Source organism: Temnothorax curvispinosus, unplaced genomic scaffold, assembly GCF_003070985.1.
Source record: "Temnothorax curvispinosus isolate PA1 unplaced genomic scaffold, ASM307098v1 QBEX01009776.1, whole genome shotgun sequence".
NCBI classification, from domain to species: Eukaryota; Metazoa; Arthropoda; class Insecta; order Hymenoptera; family Formicidae; genus Temnothorax; species Temnothorax curvispinosus.
Genome location: NW_020219556.1, coordinates 12,601 through 30,901, shown reverse-complemented (window position 1 = coordinate 30,901; position 18,301 = coordinate 12,601). Strand labels below are relative to the sequence as shown.

Sequence of the window (18,301 nt, the reverse complement as noted above, 5' to 3'; positions counted from 1 at the left end):
TGTGTGCTAGATAGATAATTACCAAAGAGACATCCAACGGTAGCATGAAGATTGTTAATAGGGAAAAGTACCAAGCTATCAACACAGAGATAGTGACCGCAATGTGATGTCGAAACACGTTTCCATACTTGAAGAGCAGAGTCCCAGCCACCAGGAACGCCGCTATCATCTCCGTTACGACCGCGCTGAGAGCCATCTTGCCTTTAATATCTCGCGCGACAGTGATATCCGACGAATCCTACGGGTCTCCAGCCGCCGTTAAATGCTTATGCGCTCGCATCGAGACTACTCTCTGCCTCTTGCGTCTCCTTGACTTTAATCTCCGCATCCCTTTGCATCTTCTCAAGTTTTTCCAACGTCACTGATTTCAGCGGAATCAATTTTGGCTTACAGAGGATGTAGTTCAACGTGTCGTTCTGATACAGCAGACCTTGCCTCGGCAGGACTATGTCGCACTGTTCCACCTGACTGTCCGTGGGCTCTGACATCTTCGGTCAATCCACGAGGCCTCAGCGAGTCAACGACCTCTTCATCGTGGCATCTGGTAGCGGAAGAGTATCGCTGTAACATGAATCAAGGATTAATTGAAAATTTCCACAAGGAGATAATCCTGATACCGATTCAGCTTAATACATCATTTTCAAAGTTTGTTGTTTTTTTTTTCTTTTTTAATGTGTCTAGGATAGGCTCGGTCCTATCGCCGTGTCTCCAACTGTGGTTGCTCCAGTTTTCTGACACAAAATCTCTCGTTAATTTTCAAAGTTTGGACGTTTCGCTGGACTACGCTCGTCTCGATCGCGACAGACTCGAGTCAGCTGACACAGCTGACAGAAAAGAGTCAACACCTTGCGTAGGTACCTGACGTAATGCAATTGACAGAACGCCGCGACTGTCGCACGTTGAGGCGAACGTCCCTGGATCCTCCTCGCGTACTCCCGTCGTCGGACAATTCGCCGGAGGAATTATGCCGCCGATGCCGTTTCCCCGTAACCGACACAGAATGACAGAACTGACAGATCGCTCCCAGCTGGTTGATGAACTCCGCGAACACTCGTGAATCGCCGACGGATCTTTACCAGCGGGGCCGTGGAACGTCAGGGGTTATGGACCGTCCGAGCTGGACGTCGGACGTCGCGACGCGACTGTGCGAGGCTTGGAACTAACTGGAACTAACGTCGACGTAAGATAAGTAGATAAGTCAGCGCAGCTAGGTAGATAAGTAAGATAAAGTGGATAAATATGCGTGGCAACTTTTGTGTTGCTTGAAATTCTAAACTTGAAACGGAGATAAATATGACATTGGGCGTTGGAGAAAGAGAAAGCGAAGATTCCAAGCACAAAAAGTGCAAGCCAAACACAAACAGATGATATACCATTGCAGCTTGTCAAGGATAAATATGATGACGATTCTTGCGCTGCTCCGACATTTGATAACGAATATATTTGCGACGTGTATTGAAAAACATGGTAATCTACCCTTCTATGTTTTCATAACAGATTTTTTATTATTTGGAAAAAAAAAGAAGAGGCAGACAATGCCTCGATAATGCCACATCTGACTTACATTATATTGATTTTTAATATGCAAGTAATTTTCAGAAGAAAATTTAAAAGGAGAAAGAAAAGGAAGGCAGGGGGAGTCTGTCCTCAGCTGCACTCTTTGTGATTGCGCTATTATTTCTGCATTGAAAACGAGACGGATGTACGAACTGATGAGGAGGAAAAGAGGAGAGATGAAGGATACAAAAAAGTTCAATCGCGCGGAACCTGTTCGAGAGGGATAAGGGAGCTGATCACGTGCAGGGCGGATCGACCAATGCTGTGTCGCGGTTCGACTCTTAAATTTCTAATAAATTAACGATATTATACGCTGAAAATAACAGAGACGTCATTCGCCGTTAGACGTTTGCCATTTATCTTTTTAAGCTGAGACGATGTATTCATATCGAGAGAGAAAAAGAAGAAAGAAAGAACGAGAGAGATATAAGTGCAGAAAGTGTAACCGGAGAACAGTATCGGGTGGACAGCAGCGCAAGCAGTCCTAAGTCAGCGTAAATTCGCGCGTGGGAATTATATGCCAAGATTCGGACTGATCGGATGAAGTTAGCTGCCAAAGGTACATACGTGCCGCCCGTCTGGGCGACCCGATCACCGACCCGAGAAGAGATTCAACCAGATTCGACGTTGACACGCGGGGGGACACGGATGGGGAATGAAGATGGGTGCGCTGACATTCCTCGGTCGTAAATAAAAAGTGTCGTATTTAGCTTCGCCGAAGCGACGGGGGAGCGAGGGGGGAGAAGGGTGATGACGATAGCCGATCCTGGAACCGAGAGCGACACGGCATCCGCCAGTCCAAGTGAGACGGATGCGTACCGTTTGCTTATTTATCGCCTCTCGGTTGTCATAATAATAGATTCGTGAAAGAGAGGACTTCCTGCGAATGATATATATATATTCAAGATCAAGGTCGCGTGATATACCTATGCAGAGACACACGTGCCACTTCATCAGCATCCTCGACGGAAGATGTGATTTTTTTTAAAGCGTTATTAAGTTTTATGCTGGAGCAACAAGCTCGAATTGTCTCCGAATACCGCAACAAACGCACGTTCGTGCTTTACGGGGAAAAACGTGAGTAAATAGCAGACGACGAATCATTCTTATTTAATGTAAAATTTGAGCTATTTGTCTATTTGTCGCTCGACAAAAACAGTTTCATAATTACATAATCACACGTTTGATAATACAAAGTATGGAGAAGGATATAATCTCGAATCGAGAAGTTAATTTTTTCATTTCTCTTTTTTTTTACAGAAAAGATTGGAGCAGGTGAGATCATATGTTTCGTCAAAATTTTAAATACACCTCCACGCGACTTTTCGAATTTCAAATTTCAAGACGCGATTCGTCCCCGACTTCAAGCTTATCAGTCGCTGACAATGCTGACATGCGCCGTATGTCGCAAACAAATTTGAAAACGTCGCTGGTCGCCGTATACATGTAAATATCCCAAGCAAATCTATACATATGTCGATTACTGCATGCAATCGTACATATATTTATAAGTCTAACACGTATAAACTTTGTACAGCGATTTTATGCTCCGATATACGTCGAACTTTTCGCAGGAAACGTTTATCGGACCACGTTGCTGAATCGAGCGCGCGCGCGCCAGGCCACGTGACAGCGGGTACCAATCGGAACGAAACTAAAGATCCCAGTTATCAAGCGTCCACTGGTATCTCTCTCTCCTTCCCTCGGACGCTGGCGTATGTCTCTGTCTCACTCTCGGATCAGAAGGTGTAGAAGGTGGTGCAGGCAGTGCAGGAGCAGGAGGCAGAACCTCACGCGACTCCGTAAGTTTGTTGTACGGTGAACCTTCTCGTCTTTCTCTCCTTTTCTCTCCGGCGTCTAAGCCGTCTAATTGTGCCTGTTTCGCTTAGAGCGCAGAAGGTATATAACGTGGTGCAGCTAAGAGAAGCCGGAGTCTGCATCAGTATATCGCGGCTGGCACCATATTACCACCACCATCACCGCCGCCGCCACCACCACCACGTCGCCGTCGCCGCGCGGCGGCATCCCTCCATCGAGTCGCCGCCGCGGTTCAAAACCTGTCGGTCTGCATTCCAGTGTCGCCGCCGGTGAACGCCAAGCAGCAACAGGCCAGGCCAGAGCCAGCAGCGGCGGCAGCGGTCTCGTCGTCAAGCGCGTCCCGTTCCGTCCCGTGTGCCCGTGTCCCGTTTCGCCGCGACGCCGTGTACCCAAACCGCGCGCGCGTCCGCTTGCTCGGCGTCGCGCGTCCGTTGAGTTCGCGCTGAAGAACATGAAGTAGACGAGAGTGACCGTCTCGTCGGGGTGATCGTCTCTTGTGCGCGCGCGAGAAACCGGGGAAGCGCCCGGCGTGAAAAGAGGAAGCTCTACAAAGGGAGCACGCGGGCCACCGCCGCGGCGGCCGCGTATCTTCATCGGGTCTCTCGGGTCTCGTTCCTGCGGTGCGGCGTCCGTCTTCCCGAATTACATCCCGCGGGGTCGGCGAGCGACGCGCGGGGCGAGAGGACATCACTCTTTCGGCGTCGGCTTCGGTCGGCGCGGCGGGATCGAGAAAAAGGGTAAGCACGCCACTTCTCTCTCTTTCTCTCTCGTTCTCTCTCTCTCTCGTTCCCTCTCTCTCTCCCTCTTTCTCTCTGCCTCCTTCCCTGTTTTTCCCTCTTTTTCTCTCTCTAGACGGACGATCTTGGCTCCGGTGCAGGTCGATCGATCGCGCGATCGTGGAACCCGGTTCTCCGCTCGGAACCGCTCGCGTCCGATCGTCCGGTCACCCCGCGTCGGAAAGGGAACACCACCAACACGCTCCGGAGATTTCCGTTTCCACGGGAGAGAATTACGGACGTCGGAAACTGGATCCGGATCTTCCCATCCGCGTTGCGTTACGCTCTCTGTATTTAGAGTGGGCACACGCTCGTTCTATTTGCACTTTCTACGTGCGAGACGAGGCGCCGCGCAACCTCCGGAGCGTGTTGGTGGTGTTCCCTTTCCGACGCGGGGCGACCGGACGATCGGACGCGAGCGGTTCCACGATCGCGCGATCGATCGACCTGCACCGGAGCCGAGATCGTCCGCCTAGAGAGAGAGAAAAAGAGGGAAGAAACAGGGAAGGTGGCAGAGAGAAAGAGGGAAGATGCGAAGTGTGGAGGAGACACGGTAATAATTCTTTTTCCTCGAGCTGTAGCGTTATGATACGCTGCTACAGCACGCGTAGGTACATCCATTCACATCACGGATCGCGACGTCGTACTACGCACCCACACGCTCGCTTTTTAATCTATCTGAAGCTATCACGTCGACGTTTTCCCGACTACGGAAAAGGTTGGCGAACGAAAACGCGCCTCGGTCCCTTGGCGACGATTAAGATGTTTCATGCACGAGGAATACCCCTTTCGAACCTGATTAATGCACAATGGTTATGTTAATGCGACGGTTGTTTAATCATGCAGTAGAATTTTCTCACCAGCACCAGTGTAATACAAGTAATTAATATGATGATGTATCTTCTCCTTTGATTCAATTTTAAAAGACTTAAAAATATTAATTTTTAATTAATATTATGCTAATTAAATAGTTGTACAGCGCGCGTGAGAATCGAAATCGATATCGATTGATGCAGAGAAAGAATAATTAACATAGTAATCACATTTAGGAATTCTCGTTTGTAGGTGCGATCTGTAGTGTAAAAATATGGCAATTAGAGAGTTTTAAATATTCATAGCCCTCTAGTGATATATGATGTAATTTCATAGAAATTTCCAAAATGTGTATGCCGGATGTATGTGTATGCCGGAAGATTATCGGCGCGACGGCAGCCTACCGTGTTTTATGTACGAGGAGACTCTTAACTTCTGGTTAAATGGTAGCGTAAATGGCGGTGGTACGTAACAGGTGAGAAGGGCCGCAAAGAGGCTGGTTTCCGATGTTACCTCTCGTAAAAATAAAGAAGCCGAATTCCAAAGCAGTGGTTGTCCACTCCGCGCCCCTCTTGGCACGAACGCGAGAACGCGTGCACGCGCGACCGATGGGTTTGCACGCGCAATCTGCGGCGCCGTAATTACACCTAATCCGTCGCGCCGTCGTATTTAACGACTTAATCGTCGTGGTGTGTTATACACAGGCGGGTGATGTGTCATACGCTGCAAAATTTATGAAGTGCAATAGAGAAGAGAAAGTATTGCGTAGGAGAGATTAATTACGAGAGAAATTGTCACAGACAATACATAATTGACAATTTGATAGTACGTTCTTAGTGTACGTATTTTCCCGAGTACCGAATGCAAATTACAATTCAATAAACGGATATAATACAATTATAATATTCGGATATTCATAATAATTAACGTACAAGTTTTGTCACGTAGATCTTGAGTCGACACGGGTCCGAGTTGCCTGGTTATTTTGAATATTCAATTCGACGTGGTTTATGTATAGGAGACACAGACGAGAAAAGATGACCGAGGTCCGTCCTAATCTTTTGTGAGAAATCTGAAAAATCTAACACTCGAAAAAAAATCTGACCGCTCCGAGAGAGAGACTTTCCGCCCTGAAAATGCTCTGATTCTTTAAGGACGTTCTCTCGTCCTTATACTAGAGAAAATCGTTTTTCTTTATATTTTCTCGAAACTGTGAATATACGTTAATTTAGGTGTGCTTTATGCGTGGTATAAATTTCAGTACCTCTTCCGGGATAAAAAATAAAGATACTGAGCCTCAAAGTTTAAAAAAAAAATTTTTAATTTAATTTTTTTTAGTTTTGGCATTTTTTCCTTATAGAACTCGACGAGAGAAGTAACTTTGGTCCTCTTGGCCAACCTCGTATCTCTTACCGTTTGGCCTGGAAAACCTTTTCATTAGTAAAAGTTGAAACTTTGAGGCTCAGTACCTTGATTTTTTATCCCGAAAGAGGTACTGAAATTTATACCACACATAAAGCACACCTAAAAATTAACGTATATTCACAGTTTTAAGGAAATCCTAAGAAAATCGATTTTCTCTAGTATAAGGACGAGAGAACGTCCTTAAGACGGGCTCTCCTTCCTGCTCTACGCGGAATGCGTGGCCGTGCCATATAAATGACTATCCGTGTCATTAGTATTCCAGCGAAGGACCGTCTCTCGCGGTGCGTTTATGGGATCGAGGGGGGATTGCGATCACGACGGCGCGGCGACGGCAAGGACGGGTTCCTCCGTCTCGTTAACAGGTGAGGCGGACTCTGTGAAAGTGAGAAAGGGAATTTCGGAGCAAGTGAGGTGAATGCGTTGGGTTTAACGTGTCATTTTAGGGATGTAAAAGAGTAATTCACGTTCCTCCGAGTTTCTCGACGGAGTCGGAAGAGCTTCTCGCGCGTGGCCGATTCGGGCAGATCGTATCTCGTGGCGCAAGTGGATTTTTTCGGTTCAATAATCCGATCGAAGTGTCGGTTTCGCATTTTTACCTGGGAACGACGCAACGCGGTCGAGTGGAGAACGAGTTCGCGATAAAACTGGCGAATCTGAATTTCGCCTCCACGCCCCTCATTTGTCTCGCAAGCGCGCTTAATGGGATCGAGGATTTCGCGACAACGACGGAGACCTGAATCGCCGCCGCGAATACAGGTGAGATTAAGAAAAAAAAGGAGGACGCGGGGAAGATTTCGGAGCGGAGAACGCGCTGGCAGAGTGGATGATAACGAATGAGAGGTCCTGCTTTTAGCTGCTCCCGCACTCACTCCCCTGCGTGATATCTTGATCCCCCTTTCGTCCTACGACGCCTGAATACACTTGTTTCGTCGGATCTCTTTTATACACTTCCTATCTGCGTTTCTTCCACACCTGTTTTTCTCCTTTTTTTCCCCCCCTCATCTTCTTTCCTCGCTCTCCCGGTGCACGCACGAGTCTCGCTACAAGCTCAGAGAGGGTACGAAAACGAACTATTAAAGAAAGAGGATTTACCGAATCTTCTTTACGTGTGAATTAACTGTAATAACTTTCGCAATTAAAATCGTCCCCCGCGTCTTCTCTCGCATTACGTTTCCAGAAAGAGATACGGAGAGATAAGATTTAGACTAAAGAATAGACTGCGAATGAAGGTAATCGACGCGGAAGAAAACGCTACAGATCGCACCAGACGAGAAATCCTAAGTGTGATCACTATGTTAATTATTCTTTCTCTGTATATATCAATCGACATCGATTTCAATTCTCACGTGCGCCGTGCAACTATTTAATTAGCATATAATATTAATTAAAAATTAATATTTTTAAGTCTTTTATTAAATTGAATCAAAAGAGAAGATACATCATCATATTGATTACTTGTGTTACACTGGCGCTGGTGAGAAAATTATACTGATTAAACAACCGTCGCATTAACACAGTCATTGTGCATTAATCAGGTTCGAAAGAGGTATTCCTCGTGCATGAAACATCTTAATCGTCGCTTCGCCAAGGGACCGAGGCGCGTTCTTGTTCGCCAACCTTTTCCGCAGTCGGGAAAACGTCGACGTGATAGTTTCAGATACCATTAAAAGGCGAGCGTGTGGGTGCGTAGTACGACGTCGCGATCCGTGATGTGAATGGATATACCTACGCGCGCTGTAGCGGTGTATCGTAACGCTACAGCTCGAGGAAAAAGAATTATTACCGTCGCTCTTCGCCATCGCGGGCGCGCTGATGGCCTCGCGCGAGCGGGCACGTGGGTGTAAAACGGTTCGCGCAATGAACGGCAGCTTTCGACGCCGTATATGGATATTTTCTAGACAGCCACGCGTCACCCAGCCGACTCCCTTTTCTCGTTATTATTACGCGAGAAACAAAAACCCGTTATGTTTCATTGCTCGTTATCATTCGTCGTTGTGATTCGCATAAGGTTTGTTCTCTCTTGCTTACGTCTTTTAGCCGCTGCACTTTTTTCCCTTCTTTCCCTCTATAAAATCTTCCAAATGTAATAATCTTTTTAAAAAACAGGGATTGTAAAGATTGCAATGAGGAAATTTTATGAAACAGAACGATCTTGTACGTGCTATGTATACCTACTATATTTTTTATGGATAATTGTTACCCATTTTCCTCACAGAATGATATGTATTGTATTTTATCATATGTAAAACTTGTAATTACTTTAAGCTGGACCGTCATTGTCATTTCGTGTCTTTAATTTAGGATGAAAAATGTGTTCTATTTTCACGTGAACTCGGCGTTCTAAACTTAAACGGTATGCTTGCTCGGTATTAATTTTAGTAGGTCTTCGCCGACACTCTGCCAGCCGCATATTTGCTTTCCCGCGGACGAAGGATCGGAAAAACAACCAGATAGCACGCGAAATGTCTAGTTAACTTAATGGCACTGTCTTCTTTTGTGCTTGCAGAATGTGTCAAGATGACATCTATCTCCTCTTTATGTGGCATCATCGTTATCCTGTTCTACAGTCCGATCGCGTATACATGCGGTGAGCATCTTAAGACAGTGTTACGTAAATATACTCCGGATGTCGCGCGAAAGAGAATAATAATGTGTTGCCTTTGATGTTCGTAACAGAGAACGACAAGATACAGGAGTCGGGTATGTCCTTTACTCGACACCCGCAACCTCTGGCCGCTCCGTTGAATGACGACGTGAACTTCGAGTGCAGTCTCAATATCCCTGCGGATCGTTTCGCTTGGCACCACAGGCCTCTAGGCTCAAGCAAATGGACCCCGGTGCCCAACCCCAACGTCGGTGGCAAAACGTCCCGGCACGTTGTCACCTTCGATAACGAGTCGAAGGCCGGAGACTACCGTTGCATCGCATTTTTCGGTGAGTCACCACGAAAATTAATACTTTGTTCAATCAATAATCCATTTTGTCTTATTTGAAAACTATATGTAATACAAAATGATGTCAAAATTGTACTATCTACGATAGAGTAGCCGTTCTAGAGTATACACCAAGAGATTACATAAATTCTTTTTAATTTTCTCACAGGTATCAGTGGTTTAGCATCGGATCCAGCGAGATTGACGCTCGCGACGATACAGAACTTCTCTGATAAGAATGATGTCTTCATTGCGGTGGCGGAGGGTAACACCGTGCCCATCACATGTCCCGTACCGTATTCCGAACCGGAAGCCATAGTGCAGTTCTACAAGAACGACGTGCTTATCAAGGATGCGGATTTGGTGAATGGCAGAACCATGGTCATCAAGAACGTCAGAACGACGGACAGTGGATCGTACCACTGTAGCGTTAACAATTACATAACGGTGGTAACATTTATGAGCAACTATAAGACCATCTTGACTGTACACGGGAACTTGACTTTCCAACCACCGTATCTCACCAAACAGCCGCAAACGGAATACATTGTTCCGCGTGGCAAGAATGTCACGTTAGAGTGTTTCGGCGCTGGTTATCCTGTGCCGCGCGTCACTTGGAGTCGCCTAGGCGGCTCTCTACCGTCAAAGTCGGTGAAATCACCCATCGGTTTGACGTTGGTCCACGTGCAATCATCCGATCGCGGGGAATATGATTGCGTATGGAGGAACGATGTCCGACAGATCAAATCGGCGATTATCTTGAGGGTGGTGGAACCGCCGAGAGTCACGAGACAGCCGAGCGCGTGTAAGTTCCACGAGGGCGGAAAATTGCAGCTCTCGTGTAACGTAACGGGCGAGCCGGAACCAAACGTCGAATGGCTTATCAACGGAGAGTCTCTGATGCCTAGCAAGACACAGGAAATGAGAGGCTCCACTCTTATCATATCCGAGGTCGAGAAGAAGCACGCCGGGATCGTTCAATGCGTTGCCAGCAACGAGTACGGATCGCATTCGGGATACAACCAGTTGCAGGTTCAACCGACGGAGCATATTGTCGGCGGCAAGGCTGAATCGAAGCCGGACGGCACTATGTCGAGGCATAAGCATACCAGGATCGGTGGTAGACGCAAGAATAAAGAAGGAAAGAAGAAGGGAGGCGCAGGTAGTTATTTGCTTGTGTTATCGTCGTTTCGTACATTTTCTTATCGTTTTATCAAACGTTTGGTTGAGATATCGCTGATTAAATTCCTTCAGGGACGGTTCTCTTTCGTGAAAAATTCCAGAACTCATAATTTTTGTTAAACATAAAATTAAAAGGCGCTTTTTGTATGATTAATTTTAACGTATTATGGGTATTGATTAATTTACATTCTTGCACTTTGGACCGATTTTCAGTTGAATATAAAACTACATAAAGAAACTGAATCAATTTGAAAAATTATAGCATTTTCAATTTTATTCAAATTATTTTTATATCCAATTTTCCTTGGCAATTGCATATATATATATTCTGAATTCAATCTTTGTATTGGACAGATAACATCCAGGTTGATATATTAAATACAAAGCAAGAAGATCGAACTTTTTTGCGTGGGGGTTCGGGAGGCGGAGCCCCTGACCAGAGCTCGCGAGCCTCCGAAGGCGGCAGCGCGAGCAAGCTAGTTGTTTTTGTCACTTTTCCTCCGAACGATGTCTTCCTTCTGCTTACCGCCCACCACAGGCTCAATGGTGTAGCCTTTGGTGGACAGTTGTACTGTTCCAATATATATCTATGAGTTCTAATTAATTAATGTACAAGCAGGGCGAATCACTATGAAAGACTGCGTAAATATACATTATTAAAAGTATCGTTATTATGGTCGCCCTCTTAATTTATTTTATATTCTACATATTTCCGTACCGATGATTAAAATTAAAATTCTGTTGCAATTTTTTATATTTCAATCACAAAAAAATTGATTTCTCTCTTCGTGATCCTTTCAGCAGCAGTGATTTTGGTACCTCCGGATCGGCCCAACGTCACAAGATTGTCCGACATCTCCGTCATGGTGCGATGGTCGGTGCCGGAGAACAAAGGTTTACCGATACAATTTTTCAAGGTCCAGTATCGAGAGATCGGCCCGAAGACGATTGGTAAACAGGCGAAGTGGATGACGGCTAACTCGGAGATACCGACTCATGTGCGATCCTTCGAAGTGACCGACTTGCAGCCCGATCATACCTATCGATTCAGGATTGCCGCGGTGTACTCGAATAACGATAACAAGCTGAGCCGGAATTCCATGCGTTTTCATCTCAACAGGGATACCGGTATTGAGAGCAATAGGATGCCGATACCCTTGTTGACCAACACTGAGGCGTTGGGACCACATGAGGTGTTGTTGGTTTGGCAGAATCCCGACAGGTCGGCGAAAATCGACGGATTTTACATTTATCATCGGGCCTCCACCTCAGCTGGCGAATATCTGAAGACCACCGTCGAGGGAAAGAATGCCTTTAACATGACCATTTCTCACTTACAACCCGACACCACATACGAATTCAAAGTCCAAAGCTTCTCCGTAGACGCGGCGTCGGAATTTTCCCAAATATTGCGGCAGAAAACTAAAAAGCCCGTCGTCGAGCATCCGGTTCAGCAAGTGGTGGCGGAAAATAAATTAAGACCGAGCGAGAGTAACAAGAATGTCAGTATACACGTCATAATCGGTGGGGTATTTGGAGCATCGCTCATTCTGATTGCTCTCGCCTTTGCAGCGAGATTTCTATACAAAAGAGCGAAGTATAAGCAAAGTCAGGAGTCGCAAAGCGAAGGTACATGACTTAACGAATTGATAAAACGCACTTTTTATGTAATTTTGAATGACATTCTTTCCTTTTGACGAGCAGGTAAACCGATAACGAACGGACGAGTAATGAACGGTGGAGTCACAGACTCCAAGATTAACATTACGTCCAATCCGCTTGCCGGCCTCGACACGTCCGAAGATATAATGCAGCCTAAGGTCAGTATTTGTAAGTAACAACGTCTGCACTTTTATTTCACCGGAAGAAAGTAACGGAACTGAATTCGGTCATTCGGCGTTTGTCCGAACAATAATGAGAAGCATCGAATTTCGTTCTTAAGCTCTCCGTGTACAATTTTGTGTACTCGATTTCTTCGAACCATAGTTGTTTACCTTTGATCAGTCATTTACTTTCCTTCCGGAAGTCAATACGATTCTAGACGAGCGCGGAATATCTGTTTAGAGTCGCATATAAAAAGATTTTGCCGCTTCAACAATTAAAGATATGAATTATCTTCGAATTATGAGCAAGATGGTTCAGCAGGACTTTTACGGGGATCTCACATTTACTCGACATCGACTTCTGCTCTCGTCTAATAGTGTAAATGCGACATTAAATTGCCCGATATATTAAGGAGACTAGTCTTTTCTAGTTTTAGCATTGGTCGCGCGCTGCTCTTTAATTCTACTCGCTCTCTGCACTCTCTCTGGAGCCGCTTTTCTTTTGTTTTTCCGAACGCGACACACGCACGTTACCACTTACACGCTCTAGATCTGAAAAAAGAAGCGAACGAACGAACGAACACGCATGTTTCTAAATCCAGAGCGGGCAACAGTCATCGATGGAAATGACGTCGTTTCTAAACGGCCAAAACAACAATGGCAGCAACAACGGCCATAACAACGGCGACGCAGCCGGGTCTGACGTGAACGTCACGTCACATAACGAGCCGTCGTCTCTGCGCCAAGGGCCGCTGCCTATCGAACAACGTTTGTGAGAATGATTGCAGCTATATCTCTATTTTATAGACGGTAAGAATGCGACCTGACCCGCATCCTCGAGGACGGAATTTTACACCGTTGATCGAACGTACGAACCTATTAACGAACTTTATTTCGCGGGAAGAAACGTAAGGACTTGTCGACACGTTATCTCAACGAGAAACTTAACTTATAGACTGTATTTAACGTATTCAGCTATTATCGCAACTATGAGACTGTTGCAAGACATTTACAGGGTGTCTTAAGTAGATATGCTCAAACGTATCGTTACTGTAGATTGGGATTAATTTCGCGCAACTTGCGCGGGGAAAAGATATGCGACGTCGCAGATTTCCTGGCAAATACAACGCACCTTTTACATTCAGTATAATCGAGTATAGTATTGTGAAAAGAGATATTTCTTTCCACGTCTTCCGTTTGTCACAGACAGTATTTCACGACAGCCGAAATAGTCCCATTTTACAGTACATAATTAGAAAGTAAAAAACGATCTGATTGCATCCTATGACATATTTTTTGTCTTTCCCTTTCTCTTTATAAGGAAACGTTATTAAGACCCTTGTTCCGTTAAGTAGATGTGAAATTTAATTGATGTACCTGTGAAATAACTGACTTAACTGTTACATATCTACTTAACGGTCGTAAACTAGTGAGCACTGAACAACGTTGTTTAGTAATTTTTTTAATCTCTTTTCGCGCGTTGTACACACTTTTACATCACTTTCATACATAGGCTGCTTTTTAAGAGTTTTGTAATAAAAGCTTATGTATCTAAAGTACATAACGTAAGGATACACGATACGTATAGTTACATTAACTATTCGCCAATGTTGAAAAGAAGGTAGTGTCATTTTACGATAGAGAGTTATTAGTAATATTCTTTTTTTATTAAATAATGAAGACATAATGGTTGAGTCATATATTGTTAACATTTTCTTGGTGTGTATGCCTGTTATTTTTATAAATGTTTTCCTAGCTGCGGACAGAGTGGTTGAATAACTTTCTAATGTCATCCATGACCAATGCAATACAACACGTCACGATATCTCTGACGGTGATTTGTTGTCAAAATTATATACATATATGTAGAACGTTGTTTATATTGCGAGCGGGAAAAAAAAGGAGATTGTGATAAAATTTATATTTTGATAATTGGTATTTTGCGTATAACGGCAAAAGACGAAAATTGTAAATACGAGTGTACAAAACTTTTCTAATAAATTATTTAGAATGTTTGGCTAATGGAAAGTACTGCAATTCGCAATTCTGTAAGTTGGCAGCGAAGCTAGTGAAAATATCCATTGTACATACTAGGATAGCATTCAAGCGACACGAATGAGTACATGTGCCTTACATCTTGCCTGAAGATAATGATGAACTAAAAATAACTGATTATTTATATACTTCTGTACATGTATACCACCATTTTGTGTACTTAATTTTTATAAAATAAATTATATTCAAAAAGGAATGGAAAAATGTGAAACACGCGCGTGCCTGTATGAAGTGAAAGCTTTATAAAACATTCCTTTTTTTATTCAGCGTGACTGTACAATATAATGTGCTTTAAATATAACGATTGTGTGATTAAATGATGAATAAATCATTGGTGAAATACCATTGGAGATCCACAGCCGAATGTAAGTCTTCTAACACAATCAATTAATATAAATCTTTCTTGATGAAATTTGTAGCTTTAATAATAAAATGTAACAACTTTTTATACGGTCCGTAATAATTGTACGATCGCATCAAAGTTCAGGACAAAATTTCATTCTATTTGTACATTTATTCATATTTTTATATATGGAATTCTATTTATAAAATTAATGAATTTTATGTATATTATATGTTTTTATGTATCACTATGCGTGACGTACAGTTTATTCATGGTATATATTCTGAATCTTTAAATATCTTCCACGTTACGGACGTAAAGTACAAAAATAGAATTTTATCGCAAGTTACGTAAGCCATCCAAAGCTAGGGCTTTACGTAATAGGGCTTCCCTTGTCTTCCGTCGCGGTCGTCGAATGCTTTTGAATCGAAGGACCGTTCGCGCCGGGGCACTGCGCCGTCTGCGCCACTTCCGGACAGCTGGACAGAGGACGCTCGGCGCGGTTCCGCTACCTGGATATTTAAAAGTAACCGTAAACCGTGTGGCGGATCGTGTCGTGTGCCGGGGAAAGGACTGCTCGGAACGTGCGTGCGCGTAAATAAATAAATAAATCGGTCGAAGCATCACAGAGAACGTCGTCCTTCGCACGGATTGTGATGTTTGCGAGATTCGTCCGAGTCAGGGGGTCGAGCAAGGTAACCAGCTGAGTCCTCAACTTGCAACCACAGAAACGAATTTGCGAGGTTCGGTGAATCCGGATTTAGGCGCATGCCGACCTCTCTCCTCCTTTTTTTCTCTCTTTTTATGAGTGATCGTGCGAAGTCGTAAACACCGGCGGATCTCCGTTCAACGGCCAGCGGGACGCGTCCGAGATCAGGATGTGCGATTTGATAGACCTGAACAGTCCGGACGTGAGGGGTGCGCTGGAGCCGGCGAAGCTTGCGTCGCCGCTGATCCCGCCGCCGGAGGATGTCGAGTGCGACGACGGAACGGGCACGGAGTCGGCGACGGGGAAGCGCGAGGGCGACGGTAATAACAATCCGTTCGACCGAGCGCTGCACGAGACCGTCGAGTACGTCAGCAAGAAGAACGATCCCTTCGAGGTGATGCTGCAGCGAGCCCTGAGGTCCAAAGAATGGAAAAGCTCGCAGTCCGTGGACTTTACGGACGACTTTACACCGAGGCGTAAGAAGAGGTACTTGAAAACGATGAACAAGACGTTGGGTGTGCTCGACGAGTCGTTGCTCGAAAGCAGGTTCGGCTTGTTCGGCGTAGACAAGAGGGAAGCGAAGATCAGGACGGGGAGTGTCGATAACGATGCGAGAAACACTTACGTCCGCGATGGCAAAGCGGCAGACGATGCGTCTGTCATCGAACAAGAGCATAAGGTAGAGCATAAGGTTGATGGCCCGGACTCGCTCGAGTTGTCCATCTTAAGTCAATCTGCGATGAATGACACGCTGTTCCTGAGCTGTGCTAACCCCGAGGAGAATGGCAGGGTGTCACCTTCCTTGGAGAAGGATACTTGGTTCGGAGGATTTGCCTTTCCTTCAAACGCCAAACATCTTAAGGCGCCAAATGTTCAGCGTTCGTTGTCGCAGGGAGCTGGAAAGTCACCGAAAGGATTGCTGGGTCTGAATAGGAGATCGCAATCCATGACGGATGGCCGTAGGAGAGCCTCGCAGAGCACCAACAGCACCGTGTCGTCTGTCCTGGACAGGGCCTTCTTGGAAAGTAAACTGAGCGAACGGTCTGTATTCTCCAATTCATCGAACGCCTCGTCTATAACGAAATTGACTTCTGCTTCGCTGTCGTCGTCGGTACTGTCGAACGATGTTATGAACCACGCTTTCCTGGATGACGGTTCGTTGAAAAGCAGTCAGGAGAAGATGAATGCCAGCGAAAGTTTTGTGGATATAAAGCCGAGGCAGTACGACTTATCGGATTTGGCGGAAAGACTTAACAAATTGAGATATACTATGAACGATACGACCAATACTTCGAGTGTAACGAAGAATGACTCCAATTCCACGAAAGAGGAAAATAATAAACGGACCCCGAATAATAAATTGATAGATGTCGATGTATTCGTGCCAGAACAAAATAAGGAATTTAATAAAAGCTCATCTTCCACTTGTTCTTCGGACTCTGTATTTGCTGTAAGATATTTAACAGAATTATATACTGCATAGAGTGTTTAGTATTTTGCAAGAAATATTCACATTTTGTTTATCGTTAATATCTTAACACTTAAACATAAATGTACGGTGTTTCGCAAAATTAATTTATTTCTAAACTACTTGATATTGAAGCAGAAAATAAAAACTGATTACAGAATACAAGTAAAGTCGATCGGTCAATCCTGAATGAGGCTAAGATGCTTGCAAGGACTTTTGAGGAATTAGCATTAAAAACAGATTCTGGATGTAAGTATTTTATAATATTTATTATATAGCACTTGCAATTAATTTAAGTTCTTAATGGTTCTTTTTCATTATCTTTCTTTTTCTTCACCAGCTGGTACGGATGATGATTTAATTTCGAATAATACTCTATGGATGTCAGCATTATTACCGGCATTTGATGATGAACCTGTAGTAGATGATTTAATTGATTTACCTGTCTCGCCAGAAGGATACTCGAGAGACATTAAAAACAATGATAAGAGGCAATCTTCTACAAGTAGTGATAGCGCGGAAGAAAATTTATTGAAAAAACTGGAATTTACCGGTGTTTCTGTTGTAAAACAAGATGTATCTTCGTTATTGTCAGATCTCAGAAAATTAATTAATGCAGAAAGTAATACAGAAGCTAAGAAATTACTTGATAATCTGGAAAACATTTTGGATGTAAATTATAAAAATAATACAGAGTTATTAGTAACTTGTTTAAATATATCAAATAAGTCACAGAGTTCTCAGAAAATGCCCTTAGATAGCATCGAAAGATCCGATAAATCAAGTACAGATAAAAGCGAGGAAGGAAGCGATAAGGTATCATCTTTAGAAAAGCTCTGTAATAAAGAAAAGTCGCCAGACATAAACTGTACACCGGAAAATACATCGCAAGACATTGTCAGTAGTTCTCAGAAATCATCGGTTACATCTTCATCCTGCAAAGATAGTAACGAAGATCGTAGTGCAAATTCATCTGACTTGACGGAACACAGCAAGCTTGATAAAGAGAAAGATGATCAGGTAGATAAAAAGATAGCGGTAGAATTGCTAATAAATCTCCAGAAATTATTGAGCGGTCAAACTGAGGATGATGCAACGATACAGTTACTTAAAACTATAGGAAAAGTGTTGAATACCGCATTAAATAATAACATTGGAAATGAAATGCAAGCCAATTGCACTAGAAAACAAAATGTTCAACAGACTACACCTGTAAGAGCGTCACAATCTGGTCGTAATGCGTATTCGTCCGCACTATCGACAAGAGTGGCACAAAGACGAAGCTTGGAGCCAAAATCTAAAGTGAGTAAATTTTTATTATCTTCTATGATGTAATTTTAATTATTTGCTTATGCGTCACTGTATTTTCTGCCGTTCGAGAAGACAGTTAGAAGAAGTG

At 44.1% G+C, this 18,301-nt stretch overlaps 4 protein-coding genes across 11 annotated transcripts in view; 2 read left to right on the top strand and 2 right to left on the bottom strand.

Moving 5' to 3' along the window:
* The window catches only part of LOC112459371 (LMBR1 domain-containing protein 2 homolog), a 3,279-nt gene extending 3,083 nt beyond the window's left edge, over positions 1-196 (bottom strand). Inside the window, exon 1 of the mRNA XM_025023423.1 lies at positions 23-196. Within this exon, the coding sequence (XP_024879191.1) occupies positions 23-196 (174 nt within the window). The remainder of the gene's footprint in view (positions 1-22) is intronic.
* Positions 164-1,138, bottom strand: LOC112459373 (BBSome-interacting protein 1). Its single transcript, XM_025023424.1, has 2 exons — positions 859-1,138; positions 164-561 (listed from the first exon to the last, which is right to left on the bottom strand). The coding sequence occupies exon 2, from the start codon at positions 486-488 to the stop codon at positions 267-269; it is 222 nt and encodes a 73-aa protein (XP_024879192.1). The 5' UTR covers positions 489-561; positions 859-1,138; the 3' UTR covers positions 164-266.
* A 2,893-nt stretch (positions 1,139-4,031) lies between these two features.
* Positions 4,032-14,699, top strand: LOC112459374 (interference hedgehog-like). 8 transcript variants are annotated; one of them, XM_025023427.1, is made up of 7 exons: positions 4,032-4,112; positions 8,896-8,976; positions 9,066-9,323; positions 9,492-10,484; positions 11,306-12,133; positions 12,209-12,324; positions 12,930-14,699. In XM_025023427.1, the coding sequence occupies exons 2-7, from the start codon at positions 8,907-8,909 to the stop codon at positions 13,101-13,103; spliced, it is 2,439 nt and encodes an 812-aa protein (XP_024879195.1). In that variant the 5' UTR covers positions 4,032-4,112; positions 8,896-8,906; the 3' UTR covers positions 13,104-14,699. The 8 variants fall into 8 exon arrangements, with proteins under 8 accessions (XP_024879195.1, XP_024879194.1, XP_024879193.1 ...); XM_025023426.1 differs by lacking the exon at positions 4,032-4,112 and having other exon boundaries at positions 8,788-8,976; positions 11,309-12,133; XM_025023425.1 differs by lacking the exon at positions 4,032-4,112 and having other exon boundaries at positions 8,788-8,976.
* A 541-nt stretch (positions 14,700-15,240) lies between these two features.
* The window catches only part of LOC112459375, a 4,678-nt gene continuing 1,617 nt past the window's right edge, over positions 15,241-18,301 (top strand). Inside the window, exons 1-4 of the mRNA XM_025023434.1 lie at positions 15,241-16,884; positions 17,061-17,151; positions 17,243-18,204; positions 18,286-18,298. Coding sequence (XP_024879202.1) covers positions 15,604-16,884; positions 17,061-17,151; positions 17,243-18,204; positions 18,286-18,298 — 2,347 coding nt within the window. The 5' untranslated portion in view covers positions 15,241-15,603. The remainder of the gene's footprint in view (positions 16,885-17,060; positions 17,152-17,242; positions 18,205-18,285; positions 18,299-18,301) is intronic.